Genomic DNA, 24,882 nt, shown 5'->3' with positions numbered 1-24,882 from the left:
TGTTTTAATTGAGAGAAACAGAGAGAGAGAGAGAGAGAAAAAAAAAAAAAGGCACACCAGGGCCTCTAGCCACTGCGAACATACTCCAGATGCATGCACCACCTTGTGCATCTGGCTTACATGGGTCCTAGGACTCAAACCTGGGTCCTTTGGCTTTGTAGGTAAGTGCCTTAGCCACTAAGCCATCTCTCTAGCCCCAGCCTAAGTTTGTTTGTTTTGTTTTGTTTTGTTTTTTTGTTTGTTTGGTTGGTTTGGTTTGGTTTTCCAAGGTAGGGTCTCACACTAGCCCAGGCTAACCTGGAATTCACTATGGAGTCTCAGGGTGGCCTCAAACTCACAGCAATCCTCCAACCTCTGCCTCCCTTGTGCTGGGATTAAAGGCACGCACCACCACATCCAGCCCCAGCCCAAGTTTTTTACCTTACTGTTTTAAGCTAAGTAGTCCCAAATCTGCTTATTTTGATATGTTAATAAATTAAATTTTCTAGAATAAGAATAGAGGGTCAAAGGAGCCAAGGCAAAGTTACCCATCCTATAGAGAATATTTTTGCAATTGTCCCTATTAGCTGAAAGTTTGTTCAGTTGATGAATGACTGTCCTTGGCAGGTCAGTGTGCAGTAGCACTCCATTTCCTGGGCTCTCTGTCCCTCACAATGTCTGTGCACCAAACGCTAAAGGAAACAAAACAAAGGGTAACCCACATACACAGAAGGGTGGCGCAGCAAGGCAGGATGTTCTTAAGGGCTGGAGGATGAAGTAGGCTGGCTCTGACAGATTCAGAAGATTTGGTGGGTTATGGGGAAAGTGTGGAAGGAAGGAAGGAGCCACTCAACCCAGAAAGCCAGACTGTGGAGGAGGACAGACACACTTGGCAATGTAAGTGGCTTGAAGCAAGGGAGCAGAGAGGAAGGGGACCATGAGGAGACCTGGCTAACCAGCGGAGACAGTTCTTACTGCCGAGTGGTGAGGGGATAAGTGGGAAGAAAGGAACAGAGTGGAGAACCTTGGCTACTAGGTTAGATAGAGGGTCTTTTCCTCACGTACAGCGGGAGGGAGCTCCTTGAAAGCAGCTGGCCTCTATGCTGGAATGATTACTTGCTTGCTGTCTTGTGTGTTTGTAGAGTGAGACTCATGGGAATGAAGAGGTATGTCTGCCTTGAGTGCTGTAGCGTCTCAGGAAACTAAGCTGCTGGGAACTAGCTGCACAGGAACTGGAACTTGAAGAGGCTGGGGCAGAGAAAAGCTACTAAAGCAAGGGCTTGTGATAACTGCAGGGTGCTGTGTCCTGCCGCCTTGGAAAAGCAGTCTGCTGGCTCTTTCCATGAAGGCCCTTACCTGTCTAGGACTGTGGTTCTCTAAGTTGACCCAGGCACAGAGCGCATAACTTGGGAGTTTCCCAAAAGTATGTGTCTTTAGAAGCAGTTTTTCTGCAGAACACGGGTATATATGCCCAAGACTTACTCCAAAATAAAATAATGGAAACTGGCTTTTCTCTATTCCGTTTTTCTTTCTTGTCCTGATAGGATGGTGACATTGTAGCCCCACTTATAACCCCAATGAAAAAGGAGTGGCACTCCAGGAACTCAGCCTTCAGTCCAACTTCCCACCGAGAAGCTTCCAGAACCAGAACCCAGCTGAAGTTTTAAGTGAATGTCTATAGTAGGTTGCTCACATAATGTCCTTCCACTCTTAACAATGAAGTTGGGGGGTTTAATCATCAAGCTCCACAAATCTGTTAACTAGTGTTTTTTTATTTTATATTTCAAAGGAATACTGAAGGTCATTTTTATTCAAAATCAAAAAAAAAAAAAAGGTATTAGAGAAATCTTGCTACACATACTCTGAAAAGCATTAGCTTGTCTATTTTTAAACATGAGAGCCTTTCTCCTTTAGTAATCTATTTTCTTAGAATTAACAACTCTTTTTATCTACCCTGAACTGTGATGACAAATGATTGTCTTTTGTTTTTAATTTAGAAATTGAGACAAGGGTACACAGTGGTGTCCAAGGTTGGAATTGTCATGCACAGGCATGGTTAAAAACAAAGAGGTATCCACCCATCACCTGCTCCCTCTGGTGATCTAGACACCAGAAGCCACCTCCCTGTCCCCTTCTTGCTCTGGTGAGCTCCAGGTATGCGTAAGTGATGCGGGTCCACTCTCCGAGAAGATCTGAGGGCACACTGGGCACGTGCTCTGTCCCTGAGCAACAGCTCTGCTCCCCTCCTGCTTTAGGAGACTCCAGGGGCAGAGGGAACCTCAAGCCAGGCTGCTCCCTCGGTGGGTTGTAGAGCCAAACTTCAGCACATTCTTCCCCTTGTGGGCCCTTCCCGCCCAGACTCAAAGCCTTCATCACTGCCCAGCCTGCCAAGGAGGCCTTGCCTCCCCTGCTCTCTGGTCATCTGCTCAGAGGCCACCGTCGACACCACGCCCGGCTCCTCTCGCCACGGAGCCCCTTTTTGCTGCTTCACTGCATTTACGGGTTTCAGAGCATACTGGGCTGCCTTCTGTTTTTTTTCTTTCTTTTTTTTTTTTTCAAGGTAGGGTCTCGTAGCCCAGGCTGACCTGGAATTCACTATGTAGTCTCAGGGTACATAGGGCAGCGGGGACAGAGGTGGGAGCCCCCGAAATCTTAGCACTGATACTCCCCTTCAAGAGCCTGTGGTTGCAGGCTGGGGGTGAGGCAGCAGCCCTGATCATGGGCAGCTGCAGCCAGTGGGCGCAAGTTGCCCATGAGGCCACTCCCTGCCAAGTTACCAAGTTCTATTCCATTCACCCACGGGTGAGGTGTCTGCCGTCCTATATAGCCACCCCTCCACCCCAGGTAGAGAATCAGAGGTTCACTAGCATTCCCTCTCACCTTGATGTCTTGGCAGGTGGAGGTTCACCTGTGAGCTCATGGACGCACAGGGGGGACTGTGGCTCACCTCTGCCAGCCCCGGTGCCTAGGCAGCATTCAGGGCAGACAGCCAGAGCTCCCAACTCATGTGCCTAATCTCAAGGTCAAGAATGTCTTATTTTTCTGCTCAGATTGTTTTATTTTTGCCAATCTCATTTTCAGATCATTGTGGTTCACTCTGGAATGTTGTAGTACTAATTTTGTATCATTATTGGTGTCTGAATCAATTTTGTCACCATCTTTGTTGTATGTGTAAAGCCACTGCACTTTATGCTGTTTGCCACTGTTTTAATTGTGAGGGTCATGTATCATTTACAAGGCTAAACTGTTCTTCAGAAACATCTTGGCTGTATGCAATTAAAGTTTTTTGTTTTCCAAGGTAGGGTCTCACTCTAGCCCAGACTGACCTGGAACTCACTCTGTAGTCTCAAGGTGGCCTCAAACCCACAGCAATCCTCCTACCTCTGCCTCCTGAGTGCTGGGATTAAAGGCGTGGGCCACCACGCCCAGACGAATTGGAGATTTTTAACAGGTCAGTCTGTGAATATCATCACCTGAAGAACTGTAAATAGAACTGCGGGTTGAATGAATGGTGAGGGAAACAGCTACAATAAAGCTTCATGAATGTGACTCCATCTTCAAACCGGTGATATGCTCCTTAACGACTTCTGAGCAGTGCTGCGTGTGCGGGTTGACTCTTGGGGCAAACGGTGTGTCACGTGCGGGACCCACCCAGATGCTTCACCACAGTACTGTACTGGGTCTGCAGGAAAGAATGGCATTGACAAGGTGCCTGGTTGGGTTTCCTTATGAAATAAGAGCAGAATATGACATGCTCCCTCTGGCATGGACGAGAGGTGGAGCATTCCTGGTTCACAAGGCTCTTATGCCGGAACATTCACTCTTTCCTTTCTAACCCCCTCTTGGGTTCCCTCTGTGAAGGTTCAACTCCCTTGTCCGAACAGGTGCATTGTTCAGTTGCTGCTTTCATGTCTTCCTCATGAAACCAATAGATCTATCAAAACGTTGGCACACACATGTTCTAGAAAAGACCACAGGGCAAGAGAAGGAATGATACTACTAGAGTTTATTAGTGTCACTTGGCTGAGTCTTGCCATAGACTTTAAGTTGCATAATCTCTAAATCATACAAACTAGAATTGTGTGTGTGTCGAGCTCTCTAGAAAGCTTATCTGGAAGGAGATACATGAGACTGTTACTGCTGGCCAGGGGTCGGAGTAGTTTTAGTTTTGTGTGTGTGTGTGTGTGTGTGTGTGTGTGTGTCAAAGTTTTATTGGGGTAAAAAAAAAAAAAAAGAAAAGAAAAAGAAGAAAGTCTGGAGCATCAGGTCTGCACCCCAGAGGTCAGGTTCTCAGGATGCAGCCCCGAACTGGTAGGAGTGTCAACTTTTATTGGAAATAAGCACATGATGTTTATAAGTAAAAACAGGATGGGAGTTAAACCACAAAGTTACATCTATTAAACAAGGGGGGGGGGTCCTATTACAAGAAGTCACAAGGTTACATAGGTCACATAGGCAGAATTGGAGCAAGAAACATTCTATGCTATATAATCACAAAGATATTTAGAAACAAAGAGACACAGGGAGGTCATGGTACATTGCACAGAGGATCATCCCGTTCCTTACATAACAGTAAACACCTGCATTGCACAGAGGGATCATCTCATTCCTTTCATATTCCATTTTTCATTTCCCCATCTGATATGACACTATAAGTCCAGTCCTTGACTCATGAAGAACGGTGTCTAGGGTGTTTTCATCTAAGGGGGATGTATTACATCTGCAGTACCATAGGTATAACAGATTTTATTCTATTCTTTATATATCTAATCTATCAATAATGCAGGTCCTATGGTAAGGCCTAAGAGCAGTAGTATCAGGGGGCCAGCAACAGAAGAGACAAGGGAAGTTAGCCATGGAGACCAACTAGACATAAACTGAAACCAATTACTAGTGGCTTATCTCTAAAGTTCTCTTTGAGATTTTCTGAAACTAAAGCCAGTATATTTCAGGTTATTCCCGACTGATTGGCATAAAAGCAACAAGGTTTACCTAAAGCCATACATAGGCCCCCTTGTTTCATACAAACTAAGTCTAATCCTCTTCTATTTTGTCCCCTCCACTTTCATGGCCATTGGAGTAGTTAGGATAACCTGGTGGGGGCCTTTCCAATGTCCCAATTAGGTGTCTCTTGATCTGAACTCTGTCACCTGGCTGAAAGGGATGGGGGCAGACAGGGTGTGTCTGAAAGGCAACCTTGATTGTCAGAACAGTGGACTCTTGGACTCTTTGTAAGACCAATAAAGGAGGGGCTGGCAGTCCCAGGCAAAAGTTCCCCGTCAATGGCTTGCTACCAACTCCAAAACCAGAAACATGCAGACGATGGAGATCTGGCTCTCTGGCCGAGATTAGGGGTCTCTTCCTGGTTCGGTTGCCCCAGAGTCAGGGAGGGAAGTCTTGAAATGTGGATCCAGGGCGAGCTCCCAAGATGTTATGGGGTCTGGTGTTGCACAAGTAAAACCATCAACTCACAGAATGTGAGGTAAAGTCTTATTGGGTAAAAAAGAAAGAAAAAAGGGCTGGGGAGATGGCTTAGTGGTTAAGGCGTTTGCCTGCAAAGCCAAAGGAGCCAGGTTCGATTCCAGGACCCACGTAAGCCAGATGCACAAGGGGTACATGCATCTGGAGTTCATTGTCAGTGACTACAGGCCCGTGTACCGTGTCTGTACCCCAGAGGTCGGGAATCTCAGGATGCAGCCTGTTTGTTGTTGTTTTCAGCCTTCTGAGGTTTCTAGCTGTTGAAGTTCTATTAAGATAATTTTCATGCTTCTTGGGTAAGGGTGTCCTGCACACTTCACAGTCACCTCTGCAGAGAGCAGTGCCTGTCCCTGTCCCAGTTTGGGTCTGCAGGGTATGAGGAGACTGGCCAACTGCTGCCGTGCACATGGGGGTTCTTCGTCCTCCAAGGTCAGACAGAATGGCCGCCCTGTATGAGGAAGGCCTGGGCGGCCTCGGCGGAGCACCTGTGGCCAAGGGGCATCAGCTCAGAACCCAGGCCTCCAGCTCCTTGATACAGAACTGCTCCTGCCGGGCCAGGACCTCATTGTTGAAGGTGGCACAGGGGTGGCTCTCCCCGTGGTACAAGTCTCCATCAAACCACAGTCCAAAATGGCCACTAAAAGAGAAGAAGAAAGCCGGGCATGGAGACACACGCCTTTAATCCCAGCACTTGGGAGGCAGAGATAGGAGGATCGCAGTGAGTTCGAGGCCACCCTGAGACTATGTAGTGAATTTCAGGTCAGCCTAGAGTGAGACTAGAGCGAGAACCTACCTCGGAAAACAAATAAATAAAAGAGAAGAAGAAATCTTAATGTGGTTGCACTGGGTTGGGCTTCTGGAGCCTACCACCGTCATCACCCATCAGCCACACCACCAGGCAGCCTTGTTAGACTTGGTCACTTCCTTTACGTCCATTTACCCTGAAGCTGAGGGCTCTTCAATGGCACTCCCTCCAGCATTTAGAACATTTTTAAATGATACAGTAACTAATAATTACATTCAGTGGTGCAACCATCACCGTGCCACAACCCTGTCTTGGCACATCCTAACCCCCACATGTTGACAGAAAACCTAGGTCGGAGCCAGGAAGTGAATGAATGCAAGTCAGTAGTGGCTGGTATGTCCTGAACCAGGCTGCCTCTCAGTGGAGGCTTTCAGGGCAACTGGGATGACAGCATGCTAACCAAGCACAGCTTTTCTTCTTGGCTTGCAGGGCAAAGCCTCATGTGCTTGTGAAGGTCACACCAGGGGTGGGACCATCCCTCTTTTTTCTTCGCTCCCTAACTTGCTTTACCTCCTGTCTCCAAGCCAATTTTTATTTTTATTTTTATTTTTTTGGTTTTTCGAGGTAGAGTCTCACTCTAGCCCAGGCTGACCTGGAATTCACTATGTCATCTCAGGGTGGCCTCGAACTCACGGTGATCCTCCTACCTCTGCCTCCTGGGTGCTGGGATTAAAGGCGTGCACCACCACGCCCGGCTCCAAGCCAATTAAAAAAAATACTTTTATTCTATTTATTTGAGAGACAGAGTTAGTGGATGTGCCAGGGCCTCCAGCCACTGTAGATGAACTCCAGATGCATGTACCACCTTGTGCACCTGGCTTACCTGGGTCCTGGAGAATTGAACTGGGATCCTTAGGCTTTGCAGGCAGGCAGGCGCCTATAAGCCATCTCTCCAGCCCCCAAGCAAGTTCCTTGGCCTAAGCTTCCTCCTCTAGGGACTCACATCCCACCGCACTGCTGGGCTGACTAGGAATTCTGGGGCTTGCTCTCTAGATGGTAGCCTCATTCAACCACGTGGATGTTCCTAAAGTCATGTCAATTCAGACCAAGCTTCTCCTCACTCCTTGGAGTAGAGTGGGGACTGGACCCTGGGAATGATGTTCAAGTGAATAATGTTGGCCTAAAAGGGAACCACCAACCTCCCTTCCCCATTTCTCCTGGAGCAGCCACACCCAGCAGTTGAAACAGGGACCAGAACATAAGAGCACGCCAAGACCTCGGGGAACAGAGACACACACCTTCCACTGCCCATCATCAGTGAATCCAAGTCTCCTTTTACAAAGAAAGAGTTGCTTCCTGTCCACTTGAAGACCTGCAAAGGGAAGGACCTAGCATCACTTGGGTGTCTTGCGCTTGTAGTTCGGCTCTCAGCCACTTGGTGGCAGTATTGTGCAGAAAACAGCTGTCTGGGCCTAAGCGGGACTGGAAAGGACTGGCCCTTGAGATTTCCATCTCCTTGGAGTTCATCCCCCACCCCTGGTGCCCTCCAGCTTGAATTCCCACAGCCTAGTAACTCCTTCACTCTTAAAAATAGCACGCAAACCTCTAAGGCTTTCCCGAAGACGGAGAGAGAGCGGGCAAGGGGACAAGACTAGGCCAGGGGTTAGAATGACATTTCTGCTGGCCAGAGGCCACCCCCACCAAGCTGGTCTGCCCTTCAGAACTGCCTCCCAGCCCACTTACCCCATACCCTGTAGGCTCTAAAGACACACCACAACCTCCACCATCTTTGCCTGGCCCACATTGTCCCCTGGCCTCTTCCCAGCCCGTCTTGACTCCCGTCATCTACTGCCCCACAGTCCCCCACTCCTCACTGTGACCTGAATGTCTATTCCAGACCTCAACCATGCTAGCCTCTTCTGCCCAAAGCCCTCCAGCGGGGAGAAAATGGAGTTCCTCACTCCAGCCACAGCATGGCTGCCTGCTCTCTGCTTTTTCTCTGACCTCTCCTCCCCTTACCACGGGGACCTTTTTGCCCTGAACACGTGAAGCTCGCCTTAGGACCTTCACACTTTCAGATCCTGCTGTCTACACTGCTCCTCCTGCAGGTCTCCGAGGGTCACCGCATCTTCAGCCAGACTGTCATTCAATTGCAGAGAGATTACCGGCCCTCCCTGTCTAGCTCCTCCTCGCGGCCCTGTTTGATTTTCCTGACCCACTTTGAAACAGTGTCAAGCCTTGCCTAGATATATGCGCCCCACTGACATGTATGTTCTTGGAGAACTACCCTGATACCCAGCTAGATTTTTGGCGCGTGGTATGGTTCTGTGTGGAATGAGTAAATTATTTAAAAGTTGAATTGAGCAATAAAAGGACTTTTAAAGGGCCACAAAAGTAGGTCTTTAAAGGGCTACCAAAGTAGAGTATGTTACTGATTGACAATAGTGGCTGCTCTGCGGGCGCACGCCTTTAGTCCCAGCACCTGGGCAGCTGTGGTAGGAGGATTGCTGTGAGTTCGAGGCCTGCCTGAGCTAGAGTGAATTCCAGGTTAGCCTGAGCTAAAGTGAGACCCTACTTAGAAAAAATGAAAAAGGGCTATGAGCAACCAAAGGGCCTTTAGCAAGACAAGTCAAAAGATAAAATCTGGGTGTGGAGGCACATGCTTTGGGAGGACGAAGAGGTAAGCCTGAGACTACATAGTGAATTCCAGGTTAGCCCAGGCTAGAGCAAGACCTTCCCTCGAAAATTGAAAAACAAAACAAAATGATAATAAACCCCAGGCAGGGAAAGGATGAGATGACATTAATGTGACCAGAAGATAGAACTATTCTAACGTTTTCTCTACTTTCAAGGACATGTGCACAGTGCTGCTTGGAGAAGTGATTAAGTAACAGTGACTATCCGGGAACTCACGAAGAACACCGGTTGTGCCAAAAGACCAAACACAGGAAGGATTAACCAATTTTTAAAAGATTGGGATTCCCTAACGGATGGGCTGGGGGAATTGATCAGCTGAAGAGTAATTTACCTTAATAATCCTTTAGCAAGTATGCACCCGGCACAGTTAGGTACTGAGTGGGACAGTGGACACCATGGGCTGAACGTCTTCCTCAAAGAATGCATATTGTAGGAGGAGGAGGAGGCAGATAAAGAAGTAAGAGAGGGCCGGGGAAGATGGCTTAGTGGTTAAGGCACTTGCCTGCAAAGCCAAAGGACCCAGGTTCAATTCCCCAGTACCCATGTAAGCCAGATGCACAAGGTAGAGCATACATCTGGAGTCTATTCACAGCAGCTAGAGGCTCTGGCGTGCCCATTCTCTCTATCCCCGCCCCAAATAAATTTTTTAAAAATTTAATTTTTTTTCAAAGAAGTCAGTCTGGGGGCTGGAGAGAAGGCTTAGCGGTTAAGTGCTTGCCTGTGAAGCCTAAGAGTCCCTGTTTGAGGCTCAATTCCTCCAGGACCCACATAAGCCAGATGCACAAGGGGGCACATGCATCTGGAGTTCATTTTGCAATGGTTGGAGACCCTGATGTGCCTATTTTCTCCCTCTATCTCCTGTTGCTCTCAAATAAAAATAAATAAAATGTCAAAAAAAAAAATGAAGTCAGTCCGGAGAGATGGCTTAGTGGTTAAGGTACTTGCCTGAAAAACCTAACTACCCAAGTTCAATTCCCCCGTACCCATGTAAAGCCAGATGCATGTGCCACTTTGTGTTTGCAGCAACTGAAAGCCCTCGTTCATCCATTTTCTCTGTTTCTCATCTCTCCCTGCTTGCAAATAAGTAAAAATATTTATTCAGAAAGAAAGAAAGAAAGAAAGAAAGAAGGAAGGAAGGAAGGAAGGAAGGAAGGAAGGAAGGAAGGAAGGAAGGAAGGAAAGAAAGAAAGAAAGAAAGAAAGAAAGAAGGAAGGAAGGAAGGAAGGAAGGAAGGAAGGAAGGAAGGAAGGAAGGAAAGAAGGAAAGAAAGAAAGGAAAAGAAAAGAAAGTCAAGCTGGGCACTATGGCACACGACTTTAATCCCAGCACTCGGGAGGCAGAGGTAGGAGGATCGTTGTGAGTTTGAGGCCACCCTGAGACTGCATAGTGAATTCTGGGTCAGTCTGGGTTAGAGTGAGACCCTACCTCAAAAAACAAAAAGCAATAATAAAATAATAGATTGCTTCCCGGCCTTTTGGCTAAGATCAAGTGTAGTATCTGTTCTTATCGGTTTAATATCTGATACGTCCTCTTTCCAAGGACAATGTATTAAATGGGTTTTTGGAGCTAAGAGTTGGAACAGGAGCTTGCTCCGTCCACTCCACACATCGACCTGGTATTGCAGTACCTCCAGGAACGGTACAACCCCTCTGGGGAGCAATGATGGTTTAAAGTAAGAACTTAGGTGTAAGCTATATGAAAATTACTTGCTTGGTTTCATGCTTACTTAACACACTTAACGATTTTGCCCTTTTTTTTTTTTTTTTGAAACTGTACCTAGTAATTACTAACCTTTCCCATCTTCACATCCTTCAGAGGAGGGTGAAGATTACCGAGTTCATCTGTAACAGTGGTTCTGTGATGTACTGACCCTCCTTTATGCTGATTGAAAGTTATGGTACTTTTTAGGCTGTAGATGATGCAGTGGTTTAAAGTCATTTGCTTGCAAAGCCATATGCGTCTTGGGTTCGATGGCCAGTTCCCACGTAAAACCAGTCTGCATCTGGAGGCTGGGGCACACCCATACTCACTCCCTCTTTCTAGCACTCTCTCTTTCTGCCTGTCAAATAAATAAAAATAAAATAAAATAAAATATAAAGCCAGGCGTGGTGGTGCATGCCTTTAATCCCAGCATTCTGGAAGCAGAGGTAGGAGGATTGCCATGAGTTCGAGGCCACCTAGTGAATTCCAGGTCAGCCTGAGCTAGAGTGAAACCCTACCACGAAAAAACAAAATAAAATTTAAAAAACAAAACAAAACAGATAGTCAATAGAAGAGAATGAGGTCGTCAGGGTAGTCACGACAATGGCACCATTAAGACAGTCCTGAAGGAGGTGTGTGCAGACTTGGTAGAAGGGTATTTGAGCCAAAGAGCAGGAGCAAGCTTGCACATTTGACCTCCAACTCAAGCCGGTGTTGCTGGAGTGGAGTGAGGGGAGAAAGAAATAAGAACCAATATTAGAAAGAGGCCAGAAGGTATAGGGGCTTGGAGGTCATTATACACACAATGGCTTTTCTCTAAGTGAAACAGGAAGCCCAGGAGCGACATGCTGACTTCCCTTCTAGAAGCTACTGTGATGAAGCAGGGAGACGTGGGAGGAGGCCACAGCAGGAGCACGCACAGGTCATGACAAGGTGTGAGCCATGCCAGCAGAGACGTGGTTAGTGGTGGTGGCCCATCTGTGGGTTTGGAGGCCAGGGAAAGAAGCCATCCCTGTGTGGATGGCACAGGAACCCCCAAGGAAGTGGGGGCAACTACAAAAGACATGGGGGGCTGGGGAGATGGCTCGGAGGTTAAGGCACTTGCCTGCAAAGCCTCATGACCAGAGTTTGATTGCCCAGTACCCACATATAAAGCAAGATGCACAAAGTGGCACATGCATCTGGAGTTCGTTTGCAGTGGCTAGAGGCCCTGGTATGCCCATATTCATATTCTTTAATCCCAGCACTGGGAGGCAGAGATAGGAGGATCGCCATGTGTTCGAGGCCACCCTGAGACTCCATAGTGAATTCCAGGTCAGCCTGGGCTAGAGTGAAACCCTACCTCGAAAAACAAACAACAACAACAAAAAATAAATAAATTAATTAAAAAAAATATATATATCTTATTAAGAAAGAGAAAAAGGGCTGGAGAGATGGCTTAGCGATTAAGGCATTTGCCTGCAAAGCCAAAGAACCCCCGTTAGATTCCCCAGGACCCATGTATGCCAGATACACAAGGGGGTGCGTGTGTCTGTAGTTTGTGTACAGTGGCTGGAGGCCCTGGTGTGCCCATTCTTTCTCTCCTTCTCTCAAATAAATAAATATGCTAGCCGGGCATGGTGGCACACACTTTTAATTCCAGCACTTGAAAGGCAGAGGTAGGAGTATCACCGTGAGTTCAAGGTCATCCTGGACTACATACTGAACCAGGTCACCTTGGACCTTTGGCTAGAGTGAGACTGCCTAAAATAAAAGAAAAGAAAAAAAAAAAACGAAAGAAAGAAAGAAAAAAAGTACTACTGCCATGACTATTCATTGTATATAAGTTTTTGATGGAACTCTAATAAATCTTTAGGATATAGAAAAAAAGAAAGAAAAAGAGGAAGACAGAGACAGAATAGGTAAGCCAGAGCCTCTAGCCACTGCAAACGACCTCCAGACACTTGTACCAGTTTGTGCATTTGGTTCACATTGGGTACTGGGGAATCGAACCTGGCAAGCGCCTTAACTGCTATGCCATCTCACCAGCCCCTGTGCTCTCTCTCTTCTTCCTACACTATGCCACCTGATGGTCTTTGGTTGGTCCATGAAGACCCAGCTCTGTAGCAGTGCCCCCTCCAAGAAGCCTGCTTGTTCTGTGCTACCATGGAATATAAGCTGCCCTCTGTGCTTCCTCCCAGCCCTTGGTACTCTGGGTTGACACCCTCTACAGTCTATCCTGGGCCCGGGACCTTCTGTGGTCCAAGTTCAGACAGGTCACGGAGTGCCACGATTCCGGGGCCTATTTCTCTGACCCTCCTCACCACTGAGTAGCTGTGTGAGTCAGGCTTGTTTCTCAACCTCTCTGTCTCAGTGGGGACAACGGCATCAATCACCTGTGATGGGGACAATGACATCACCTGTGATGGCGGAATGTGCTGGTGTGTGAGGTGGGAAGCTAGGACCTGTGAACAGCTGCCATCTCTGTTCGTGGTAAAAGCGCAGCAGCGCTCCATGGCTTCAGTCAGTCACCAGGACAGAGCTTCTGGATGGAAGATGTCTGTGACTCTTGGTTTTCTTCCTCCTCAGTAAGACCCAACTCCTTGGCAGTTTGTGCTCTCTGAGGCCCCATCGCCTGCCCCTTGGGTCACTGATCCCTCCACCACTCATTCACTGGAGACCTGAGTGGGTCATCTTCATGGTCACATCAGAGCACGTGCCCTCACCAGCGATGGCAGAGAGCCCCTCTAATCTATTTAGATGGCTCTCCATCTTCCCACCGGGTCCTGCCCCCCACATTGTTCAGTTGCTGCCCCTGCTCCAAGTCTGACCTCAAGGAGACCCTCCTCACCAAGTCCACCCGTGTCTCATCCCTCGTCCTGTCTGGCTGCTCTGGACTCTTGTCTGGTCTAGGCCCTGTGGTCCATTTGGTATTTGTTTTTTTTCGAGGTAGGGTCTCGCTCTAGCCCAGGCTGACCTGGGATTCACTATGTAGTTTCAGGGTGGCCTCGAACTCACGACGGTCCTCCTACCTCTGCCCACCATGCGCCACCTTGCCCAGCCCATCTGGTATTTTGACTCCCCTCCCTTCCTTGTCTCTCTGTGAAAGTGTCTTGGCTTGCAAAAGCCGGGTCCTGCCGGAGGAAGGGACAGGGTGGGGTGGATGCCTTGAAACCCACCACCCCTCAACTCCCTGGGACTCCCCTTTCCATGCACAGGGACCATGGCTCCTCTCCCCTCCAGCCTCCAGGTCCCCTGAAGCCATGGGCATGTCCTGTTACCACACCTCAGGTCCCAGCCTGGCTCCCCCCCCCCATTCCCAGCCAACCCACGCTTGCTGGACAAGGTAGAGAGTGCCCGCCTGCCCATCACTGCCCCGTGCAAGCTCCCTGTGAAGAAGAGGCAGCCCAGCATAGGTGCTGGGACTAGGGACCACTGGGACCCCCAGAGCTGTGGCTTCCCGAGCCTCACCTTCAGCTGCGGGGAGAAGGAGAAGAGAAACGTCTCCCCCGTGCCATAGAACCCTTTGCTGAGCCGGAACGCCGAGGAGGAGAAGGCGCCGAACATCTGGCAAACAGGAGAGGTTCGGGAAGGGAGTCAGGCCGCCAACCGCCCCATTCACCAGGACTGGTGACGCAGGCTCAGCCTCAGGGACGCGGGGTGGGAGAAGGACTGGGGACAGAGCTGCTGGGCTGGGGTGTCCCCACAGCCAACCAGCTGGCATCCTTGACCAGTGGCCCCAGGGAAGGGCTCTTCCTGGCTGCCTCCTCTGGGTTGTCAACAAGTCTGTCCAGACAAGACTCTCCAACTCCTCCCCTCCCCTCCCCTCTCCTCCCTTCCCTTCCCTTTTCTGAGTGTTAGGGTCTCACTCTAGCTCAAGCTGACCTGGAATTTACTCAGGGTGGCCTTGAACTCTTGGTGATCTTCCTACCTCTGCCTCTTGAATGCTGGGATTAAAGGCGTGCACCACCACACCAGGGCCTCCTCCCTCCCTTTCTTTTTTCCTTAACTTTTTATTGACAACCCCCCCATATATAGACATGCTATGTCATGATCATAATCCCCCTTCATCTTTACTCTCCTAACCTCCACACCACTGGATCCTTTTTTCTTTTTATTTATTTATTTATTTATTTATTTATTTGAGAGCGACAGACACAGAGAGAAAGACAGAGGGAGAGAGAGAGAATGGGCGAGCCAGGGCTTCCAGCCTCTGCAAACGAACTCCAGATGCGTGCGCCCCCTTGTGCATCTGGCTAACGTGGGACCTGGGGAAGCGAGCCTCGAACCGGGGTCCTTAGGCTTCACAGGCAAGCGCTTAACCGCTAAGCCATCTCTCCAGCCCACATTTTTCTTTTTTTAATACTTTAATGCTTATGTATTTGAGAGAGCAAGATAGAAAGAAGCAGAGAGAGAATGGGCGTGCCAGGGCCTCTAGCTACTGCAAATGAACTCCAAATGCATGCGCCACCTTGTGCATCTGTCTTACGTGGATCCTGAGGAATAGAACCTGAGTCCTTTGGCTTCACAGGCAAATGCCTTAACCCCTGAGCCATCTCTTTTCTTTCTTTTAGTGAGACAGGATCCTACTTTGTAACCCAAGCTGGCCTGCACTCATCCAGTATCCTTTGTAGGCACGTGCCATCATGTTCCTTTCTTCTTTCCTTCCTTCCATCCTTTCTTTTTCTTTCTTTCTTTCTTTCTTTCTTTCTTTTTTTTTTTTCTTTAGACAGTGTCGTTCTGTAGCCCAAGATGTCTTGAATTCACTGTGTAGACTAGGCTGGCCTTGGACATGTGACAAGCTCCCTAGCTCCCTACCTTGACCTCTAGAATGCTGGGATCAGGTATGAACCCCCATTCTACTTTTTCTTAAATAAATCTATTTTTACATTTAGAAGGATTACAAGTAAGAACTGAAAAATATATACCAGCAGAAAGAAACAAACTAAAGCCATCCTCAAGTCCCCCTTCTTCTTCCCAAAATGACTTTCAGTTTACTACCAGTGCACAGGATTTTCTACAGAATGAGATCCCATGTAAGCTTCTGCTGTAAGTTGCTTCCCCTCACTTTTCTGTATTTTTGAATCTATAGGAAAATTCAGGGCTGGGGATATAGCTCAGTTGCTAGTGTTGCTTGGCATTGTGAGGCCCGGGTTCAATTCTGAGTACTGCAAGGAAGCAAGCAAGAAAGGAAGGAAGAAAAGACAAAGTTGGGAGCAATGGCCCGTGCTTACAATCCCAGCCCTCAGGAAGCTAAGGTGGGGGGATGGCCATGTGTTTGAAGCCAGCCTGCACTACAGAAGTAAGTTCGAGGTCATGCACGTGTATGTGGAGGCCGGGGTTGGAGCTGGGTGTCTTTCTTAATCATCCTCCACCTACTTAGTGAGACTGGCTTTCTCCTTTGAACTCAGAGCTCAGCAGTTCGACTAGACTAACTGGCCTCTTCCCTGTCTCTGCCCCCTGAGCACTGAGGGTAATTACAGACAGGCGTCCATGTCTGCCCAGCACTTTCATGGGCGCTGGGGATCGAAACTAGGGTCCTCACACTTGCGCGGCAAGCACTTTCCCCGCAGAGCCACCCCGCAGCCCACAACACATCTACTAGCTGTGGTTCTGCATCATGCTGCCTGATACCTGGCTGTTGACTGAGCCATCTTCCTTTTGCGGGGGTCCTTAGCTAGACTGTGGATCTTAAAACAGTGCTGTGAGGCAGGGGCAACATCACTTCAGGGCAGCTGAGGGGTGCAGAGTTTAGGTTTAATAACAAAAGTAATTATATCATAGTCAACAGTGCTTTGCCACAAAAGGGCTCCATCCAAAGGGAGGGAGCTTCCTGGCTCTCAAACAGGAAGTCCTTCCAATAGCATTTTGTTGTTGTTGTTGCTTTGCTTTTCTAGGTAGGGTCTCACTCTAGCACAGGCTGACCTGAAATTCACACTGCAGTCTAGTCTCAGGGTAGCCTCAAACTCACTGTGATCCTCCTACTTCTGCCTCCCAAGTGCTGGGATTAAAGGCATGTGCCGCCATGCCCGGCTCCAATAGCAATTTGAAACAGGCTCTCTCGTCTAGTGAGGGGTTCTCTGGAGCTCCAGTATATCCAAAGAAGAGCAGTTGAGACCAGCACTCAATCCACCCCTCTCCTGCATGGAGCCAGCCTCAAGTCCCACCATTTGGCATGACCACATAGACTTCTGTCTTAGCTTTGTCAAGGGTCCTCTTGTAAAACTCCAGGGCTGTGGTGGCTGCCTCCTCTGACTTTTTCTTCTTTTTTTTTTTTTTTTTTTTTAGTTTTTCAAGGTAGGGTCTCACTTAGGTTTGGGCTGACCTGGAATTCACTATGTCTCAGGCTGGCCTCAAACTCACGTTGATTCTCCTACCTCTGCCTCCCAAGTGCTGGGATTAAAGGCGTGCGCCACCACGCCTGGCTTACCTCTGACTGCTTCTGTCCGACCCTGCGATCCATTCTAACCACTAGCCAGGGGTGTTTTCAAAACATGCATGGATCATTAAGGTGAACATACATCACCTGCTTGAAATCCTTCCATGAGAGCCAGGTGTGGTGGCACCGGCCTGTAACCTCAACACACAGGAGGAGGCTAAGGCAGGCAGGCGGGGGTTCTACTTCAAGGTCAGCCTAGGCTGCATAGAGAGTTCCAAATCAGCTTAGGCTAGAGAGTGAGACCCTCTCTCAAAACGAAACAATTCTTCCATACTCTGCTTCAGAGCACAAGCTTGTGGGTTTTACACGAGCGATCAATAATCTGATTAATTCCCAACCCCTCCTCATGAAGCCATTAGCTCCAAGAGGGCTTGAGTCATTTTTGGCTTGACCCTGCTCTGCACCACATCGAACCTGGCACAAAGAAGTTACTGCAGATACGTGAGTGAGCAAATGAGGGACTTGCCAGGCATGGTGGCACACCCCTTTAATCCCAGCACTTGGGAGGCAGAGGTAGGAGAATCAACGTGGGTTTGAGGCCAGCCTGAGACTACAGAGTGAATTCCAGGTCAGCCTGGGCTAGAGTAAGACCTTACCTTGAAAAAAAAAAAAAAAAAAAAGAGGACCTGGCGCTCCACATGAGTCTGGCATCGGTGTCCATCACAGGTGATTTAGTCTGAAGGACCCACTGGTCTGGTTAAGAGCCCCTCAAGCCCCAGCCCAACTCACCTGCCCATCCTGGTCCCGCAGTACCAGCAACACAGGTCCACTGTGGCCCTCCATCTGCCGGTACAGGCTCCGCAGACTGAAGCCGTCCCTGGACGTGCAAAAGACCAGACTCCACGGGCAGCCAGTGACCCTCGGGGGGAGGTGGTCGCAGAGCTGGGGACAGTGCTGGAGGTGAGTGAAGGAATCACCTGCTGCTGCCCCCTTACCACTCACACAGGCATGGCACCTCCACTCACACCCACCAGCTACAGCCCTTGATGATAGGAGGGTTTTTAGTTTAATTTAATTAAAAATAATTTCTTTTTGAGGTAGGGTCTTACTCTAGCTCAGGCTGACCTGGAATTCACTATGTAGTCTCAGGCTGGCCTTGAGCTCACGGCCATCCTCCTACCTCTGCCTCGCAAGAGCTGGGATGAAAGGCCTGTGCCACCACATCTGACAATAGGAGTTTTGTTCCCATTTCACAGATGTGAAAACAGAGGCTCAGGGAGATGAAGAGTAGCTGGCAGATCCAGGAATTAAACCCACGGCAGGTCTGTCAGGACTCCCCTTGGTCACCTGATCCCTAGAGGCCGGACGTGGTGAACCTTTCCTCATGGCACCTCCCCTTGCCCAGCTCTGTCTTCTGTCCTTGGGACCCAGCTCTCCCTTTACTACATCCCCTGACCTTGCATGCAGGGAGGAGTGTGGTGCTAGGGTCACTGGCCATTCCACAAGAATGGAGAGAGAGGCCTGAAGAGAGGACAGGATTGGCCCAAGATGACACAGTGAGCTGGAGACATTCGGGCTGTGACTCCAAGTCCCCCGGAAGAGGCGCAAAACGGAAGTCCTAGCTCGTGCATGGGCTGTGCCCGAACCTGCCTAATCTCTGAGGTTCCCAGGACCTGGCTGGCTTCTGTTAGCTGGGGTGCCACGGGCTCTTCAGGGCCTGGGGCGGCTCCCTCCTCTTCCTGCTTCTCCTCCTCTTCTTCCTCTTCCCTTTCCCCCCCAGACAGGGTGTCCTCCATCTGGGTGGGCTGTAAAGACACAAAGGGCACTAGTGGGTCGAGGAGCACAGAAACACCGGCTGCCACCGTCTCCTGGGCCCAAAAGCCAGGGCTGCCTCCTGGCCCTTTCCCAGGGCCCTGCAAGCCCAGCCCAGCCTGGAACTGCAAAGCGCCCGCCAGACGCGACTCTGCCCTTGCCTCCAGCCCCCATCCCCCCTCAGCCAGCTGCCACCGGTGAAGGAAGGATGGAAGTATGGTCCTGGCACATTGGCACACAGTGTTGCTCAGATGGGCGCTGCAGTCTGCCAGCCTGCTCTGGCCTCAGGGTGGGTGTCAGGTTCCAAACTCTAAGTCCAAGAGCAGGACAGAGGGCAGGTGGTAGCCTAGTTCTGGGTGTGGCACAGCGTGTGTATCGAGATAGGAAATAGTGACAATATTATTCATGGTGATGGCTGATGTTGGCACAGCCCAAACTCTGTGACCAGCTCTATGTCCTAAGGCTGTACTGCTCTTTCTGTTGTTTATTTTTATTTATTTATTTGAGAGCGACAGACAGAGAAAGAGGGAGATTGAGAGAGAGAGAGAATGGGCGCACCAGGGCCTCCAACTACTGCAAACGAGCTCCAGACGCGTGCGCCCCCTTGTGCATCTGGCTAACGTGGGTCCTGGGGAATCGAGCCTCGAACCAGGATCCTTGGGCTGCACAGGCAAGTGCTTAACCACTAAGCCAGCTCTTCAGCCCCTGTGCTGCTCTTTCTCCATGGTCCAGGGAAATCCAGGGTCCCCCTTCAGCCAGTGAGGTGATGCTCACTGTTACACCTCAGGTAATTCATGAACTCAAGTGAGATGCGTGTGTATCGTGTGAGCTGTGTGCTGGCTTGAAATAGGGTTGTGTTGCCAGGTGTTTGTGCAGAATGCTGTGTTACTTGTCAGGGTGGTTTGTTTGTTTATTTTTTTTTCCAAGGTAGGGTCTCACTCTAGCCCAGGCTGACCTGGAATTCACTATGTAGTCTCAGGTGGCCTCGAACTCACTGTGATCCTCCTACCTCTGCCTCCTGAGTGCTGGGACTAAAGGCGTGCGCCACCATGCCTGGCTCGTCAGTGTGTTTTTGAGGGCGAGACAGAGTTGTACAAATGTATGTGTGTATCCGTGGGCATGTATGCTAGTAGCCATTTTCATTCATTCATCTGGGATTCCACACTTTTTCAGAGTGTGTTTGAGTATGTGCTCATGGGCTGTGTGTATTTGACAGGCAAGCATGCCCACAGTGACGTCTGAGGGTGAGAGATGCCAGGCATGTCCTGACTGGTCCCTGGGCTCAGGCCTAAGGAGAGCTCTTCACTGTGGGGCCTTGGAAGGGACAGTGACTGACAGTGACAGTGGACTGTCCCCCTGGATAGTATCAGGATCGTGAGGCTAAGAACTAGGGTCTCCGAGGCAGTCCTTGCTCCCAACCCCTAGCCAGCTGGGAAGGACTTAAGAGAGATAAACATGCATGCGCACACGTACACACACACACACACACACACACACACACACACCACGTCTCTAGCCCTTGCCCAAGCCTCTCTCTCCCCCACAGATTTCACCCTCTTCTCTTTTTATTTTTGTTTTTTAGGTAGGGTCTCACTCTAGCTCAGGCTGACCTGGAATTCACTATGGAGTCTCAGGGTGGCCTTGAACTCACGGTGATCCTCCTACCTCTGCCTCCCGAGTGCTGGGATTAAAGGCGTGCGCCACCACGCCCGGCTTTCATCCCCTTCTCAAGAGAACCCACAAGCGGGGCTGTCTCCTTACCAGCCGAGTGTAACGCCAGCGGAGACTTTTCATTCTCCTGTCATAGCCCAGCACAGAGGCACACTTCAGCCTTGGGAAAGAAAGTGCCACAAGGCAAGGCCTGGAGAGGAGAAGAAAGGACCCGGGCACGCCCTCTGGCTCCATGCCCACCCATTCGCCCTTTGCTCCTGCTCGCTTGTCACCCCTGGGCCAAGTGGCCACTGGGTGGGTCTGTGAGCAATTAGACAATTCAGAGACTCATGGGCAGTTAGTAGCTGATGCACATTAGCCATACCCGGGGTGAATCCCAGCTCGTAGTCCTGGTCACCTCTGTGCCCTTCTAACAGCCTGGCATGGGCGTGGTGGCTCTTTGGAGGACGCCTAGGACCCAAACTAGGGATCCAGGGCCTCTGGTTCCCTGAATGGCTGAGAATACATCCATTTGCATCCCTGGGCCCCAATTTCTCTGTATCTAACACATTGGACCAGATAATGTCAGAAGACCTTTGGGCCTGACAGTCCCCCTTAAAGCTGATGAATGCTCTACAACAGAAGCCTGAGGACTCGTGCCCAGACCACAACAAGCATGTTTTGCCTGAGGGCGCAGCTAAGTAGGGGGCACTTACCTAGGATGTATGAGGTCTTGGGTTCAACCTCTAATACAAGAAGAAAGGATGAAAAATGGGGTTGGAGAGACAGGTTAAGGTGCTTGCCTGCAAAGTCTAAGGACCCAGGTTTGATTCCCTAGTATCCACATAAGCCAGATGCACAAAGTGGCACATGCTGCTGGAGATTTTTTTTTTTTTTTTTTTTTGCAGTGTGTTTGCCTCTCTCTCGAATGAGTAAAATTGAGAAAAGAAAGGATAAAAAAGAAAAAAGAAAGGAAAAAAAAAAAGCAAGAAAGGGGCTGGAGAAGATGGCTTAGCAGTTAAAGCGTTTGCCTGCAAAGCACAAGGGGGCGCATGCATCTGGGGTTCATTTGCAATGGCTGGAAGCCCTGGCGCACCCATTCCCTCTCTCACTCTCTCAAGTAAATAAATTTAAAAAATATGTATTAAAAAAAAAAAAGCAGGAGGGCTGGAGGGATGGCTTAGCAGTTAAGGCATTTGCCTGTAAAGCCAAAGGACCCAGGTTTGATTCCCCAGGACCCACGTTAGCCAGATGCACAAGGGGACACATGCATTTGGAGTTCATTCGCAGTGGCTGGAGGCCCTGGTGCGCCCATTCTCTCTCTCTCATTCTCCCTCTTTCTCTGTCAAATAAATAAAAATAAAATATGTTGCTTTAAAAAGCAAGAAAGAAGGGAAGAACAGAAGGAAAGAGAGAGAGAAAGAGAGAGAGAGAAACAGGGAGAAAAAGGGAACGCACACAGGCTTGCTGGGCTGGGATCTAGCTCAGTAGTAGGGGCAAATCACCCCCCACACGCACACACATTTGTGCCTCCAGCACCAGCCCAGGCTCTCTTTGTCAGCCCAGCTTGCTCCTAATGTAGACAAGGCCCTGCTGTTGATTCCTAGAACAGTAAGAGTAAGAGAGATTTGCCACTTGGTTGCACGGCCTCAGGCAAGTCACTTCCCACCCTGTGCTTCCCGCTGTTCATCTGTAAAGTGCTATAAATGAAGATGACGCCTGGGGACCGGGATGCTAACCCTAGCCTCCATACTCTCTCTTCTTCTTCTTTTTTTTTTTTTTAATTAATTTATTTATTTGAGAGCGACAGACACAGAGAGAAAGACAGATAGAGGGAGAGAGAGAGAATGGGCGCGCCAGAGCTTCCAGCCTCTGCAAACGAACTCCAGACACGTGCGCCCCCTTGTGCATCTGGCTAACGTGGGACCTGGGGAACCGAGCCTCGAACCGGGGTCCTTAGGCTTCACAGGCAAGCGCTTAACCACTAAGCCATCTCTCCAGCCCTACTCTCTCTTCTTTATTTCAAACATTTTATTGACTTGAGGGGGAGAGAGGGAAGGAGAGAGAGAGAGGCTGGGTCCACCAGGGCTTCTAGTCACTGCAAATGAACTCTAGACACATGCATCACCTTGTACCGCTGGCTTTCCCTGGGTATTGGAGAATCGAACCTGGGTCCTTTGGCTTGGCAGGCAAGCGCCTTAACTGTTAAACCATCTCTCCAGCCCATCTATCCTCTCTCTTCTCGTCCTCAACTCCATGAGCTAACCTACTGCACCCGGCCTTTGATGTGGCTGGATAAAAGATAGTGCTTATTATCAGCCCCGCATCCCTTATCCGTGGGCTCTCAGAGAGATCCCTGAGGAAAGGCCACTCAGCCTCCACCGCGGTGCCTCTAGTCAGGCACCCCCTCAGTCACAGAGCCACACACAGGGCGAGGAGCTCAGTGGGTGAAGGGACAGGTGGAGGCATGGGGAGAAAAGTACTCACCCACCAGGCTCTGGGCCCCAGGTGATGGCCTGCAGCTCATTCAGTGCCGGTTTCCTCAGCTGTGTCCTGGATCTCCCAGAGAAGGCTACACCCAGAACCAACCTGCCCACCTGGCTATCTGTACATAGTGGCTTGGGCTCCCAACTCTTATCCCCAGTGGGTGGGTGGCACCTCTGCTCAGCCGTGGCTCCAGCCCTCCTCCCTGGCTCTTCTCCCTGCCCAAAGGCAGCTGACCCTGGCCCTGTGCCAGGCTGGTTCCAGCTGGGAAGGTCTGTCAGCGATTATCCTGTGTCAGAAACTCAAAGCCCGCAGATACACAAACAAGACCTTGGCCACCCCAAGCTCTGTCCCTATCAGCCCAAAGTGGTGGGAGACACCAGGCTTTCTGGCTCTAGCTCTGAGCTTCTTACCTTCCTACCTCTGCCCACCACGGAGGAACCCTCCCTTAAAGTTAGAATCTGTGCTGGATGTGTGGCACACACCTTTAATTCTAACACACTCGAGAGGCAGAGGTAGGAGGAATGCCGCGAGTTCAAGGCCACCCCGAGACTACATAGTGAATTCCAGGTCAGCCTGGACTAGAGTGAGACTCTACTTTGGGAAACAAAAGAAAAAGTTAGAATCTGTAATGTCCCAATAACAGAGGAAAGGGCTCCGCTCAGGGAGTCGTCACCCATTCTTCTATGGGTAGCTCTGCCCCTGCCGGCTCCCCTCCCAGCTGGGATGAACACTTTCCTTATTGGCCCACGGTGTACTCAGTAAAGCTGGGGTACAGGAAGCCCAGGGACTGGCATACAGGCACACTGCCAGTGGGGTTACTCCTCCGTCCCTGGCTCACAGAAGACCCAGAGCAAGAGGGTTCCACCCAGGGCGGGCAGCCATGTTGACCAGATGGGCTCTCTAATCTCCACTCAGCTGATGCTTAGGGAGGACTTGGACCCCATGGCCAAATGATCTGGGACATTGCTTCCAGGAAGGGTAGGATGCCAAAAATCTTGTATTATGGGAAAAACAGGTAAGATGAAGGACCCTGTTGCCACCTCAAACATGGCTGTTGCAATGTGTGTTTAAGCTGTAAACGGCTCAGGGGGGTCACGGGCCTGGCACTTCCTGTTCCCCTTCATTTCTCCCGCCTTCCTTTCTCCCACCTGACCACTGAGCATTCTGACAAGCAGTGAGATTTGCCTGGCTGTCCCAGTCTGCGTCCCTGTGTCCAGAAAACTCAATATATGATGTGACAGGAGCATCCCTTGTTTGGTAATGGCTCGTAAAGAACTGCCTTGCTAGGACTTCAGGTGCCAGGAGCCCGTCTCCCTCATAGTTCCCATCAACCTTTCTTCCCCACCAGACCTTATACTGCTTCTTTCAGAACATGACAGTCATCTCCAGGAATTGAGTGTGTGTGTGTGTGGGGGGGGGGGTGGCTAGGATTTGAATTTAGGGCCTCAACATGCTAAGCAAGGTCCTGGAAAGTCGAACCTGGGTCCTTTGACTTTGCAGGCAAGTGCCTTAACTGCTAAGCCATCTCTCCAGTACACCCCCACCTTGATATAAAAAAATTTTTTTTGAGTCACTCTGTGTAGCCCAGGCTGGCCTGGTATTAATACATTGTGTCACCTAGGCTGACCTCAAGCTCTCAATCCTCTGCCTCTGCCTCATGAGTGTTGAAATTACAGATGTGTGTCATCATGGATGATGTAAATGTCCAATAAACGGGAAAGGCGTGTGAGTGACTCATGGAGCGGCCATCCGAGATAATTTCTGAGTGTGGAAAGTGAGATTTGCAAAGAGTTTAGGAACGTGTGGGAAATGCTCCCAAGGTGAAAAACCATAGAGTCTAACATTCTCTTTTCAGCATGATTTCAACAGGGCAAAGGAAACTTGAAAACATCTCAGAGGAAAATGACTATAAAAGAACACTTCTCAGCTCACTGGACTGACTGGCTAGCTCGGCCTTGAACCTCAAATGAGTGTC

The 24,882-nt window shown here is 49.7% G+C and overlaps 2 protein-coding genes and 1 non-coding gene across 14 annotated transcripts in view; 2 read left to right on the top strand and 1 right to left on the bottom strand.

The window, feature by feature from the left end:
* Samhd1 (SAM and HD domain containing deoxynucleoside triphosphate triphosphohydrolase 1) overlaps nt 1–1,739 on the top strand; it is a 62,371-nt gene extending 60,632 nt beyond the window's left edge. For 3 of the 4 annotated variants that reach the window (XM_045156510.1, XM_045156508.1, XM_045156511.1), the window contains one exon: nt 1,524–1,739. In XM_045156510.1, coding sequence (XP_045012445.1) covers nt 1,524–1,646 — 123 coding nt within the window. In that variant the 3' untranslated portion in view covers nt 1,647–1,739. Of the gene's footprint in view, nt 1–1,121; nt 1,487–1,523 lie in introns of those variants that run through there. The other variant, XM_045156509.1, reaches the window with a different exon arrangement.
* A 3,757-nt stretch (nt 1,740–5,496) lies between these two features.
* Nucleotides 5,497–23,017, bottom strand: Tldc2 (TBC/LysM-associated domain containing 2). 9 transcript variants are annotated; one of them, XM_045157338.1, is made up of 7 exons: nt 22,912–23,009; nt 20,532–20,601; nt 18,605–18,763; nt 17,748–17,912; nt 14,051–14,146; nt 7,501–7,574; nt 5,497–6,094 (listed from the first exon to the last, which is right to left on the bottom strand). In XM_045157338.1, the coding sequence occupies exons 2-7, from the start codon at nt 20,562–20,564 to the stop codon at nt 5,959–5,961; spliced, it is 663 nt and encodes a 220-aa protein (XP_045013273.1). In that variant the 5' UTR covers nt 20,565–20,601; nt 22,912–23,009; the 3' UTR covers nt 5,497–5,958. The 9 variants fall into 9 exon arrangements, with proteins under 9 accessions (XP_045013273.1, XP_045013271.1, XP_045013275.1 ...); XM_045157336.1 differs by having other exon boundaries at nt 20,532–20,631; nt 22,908–23,004; XM_045157340.1 differs by having other exon boundaries at nt 17,748–17,900; nt 20,532–20,631; nt 22,908–23,004.
* Nucleotides 10,358–10,548, top strand: LOC123463288. The gene has a single exon (XR_006638868.1). It is a non-coding gene; the product is annotated as a U2 spliceosomal RNA (small nuclear RNA).
* Nucleotides 23,018–24,882: the final 1,865 nt, after the last annotated feature.

Source organism: Jaculus jaculus, chromosome 8 (genome assembly GCF_020740685.1).
Source record: "Jaculus jaculus isolate mJacJac1 chromosome 8, mJacJac1.mat.Y.cur, whole genome shotgun sequence".
Taxonomy (NCBI): Eukaryota; Metazoa; Chordata; class Mammalia; order Rodentia; family Dipodidae; genus Jaculus; species Jaculus jaculus.
Note: the sequence above shows the minus strand (reverse complement) of the source record. Positions and strands in the feature narration are given on the sequence as shown.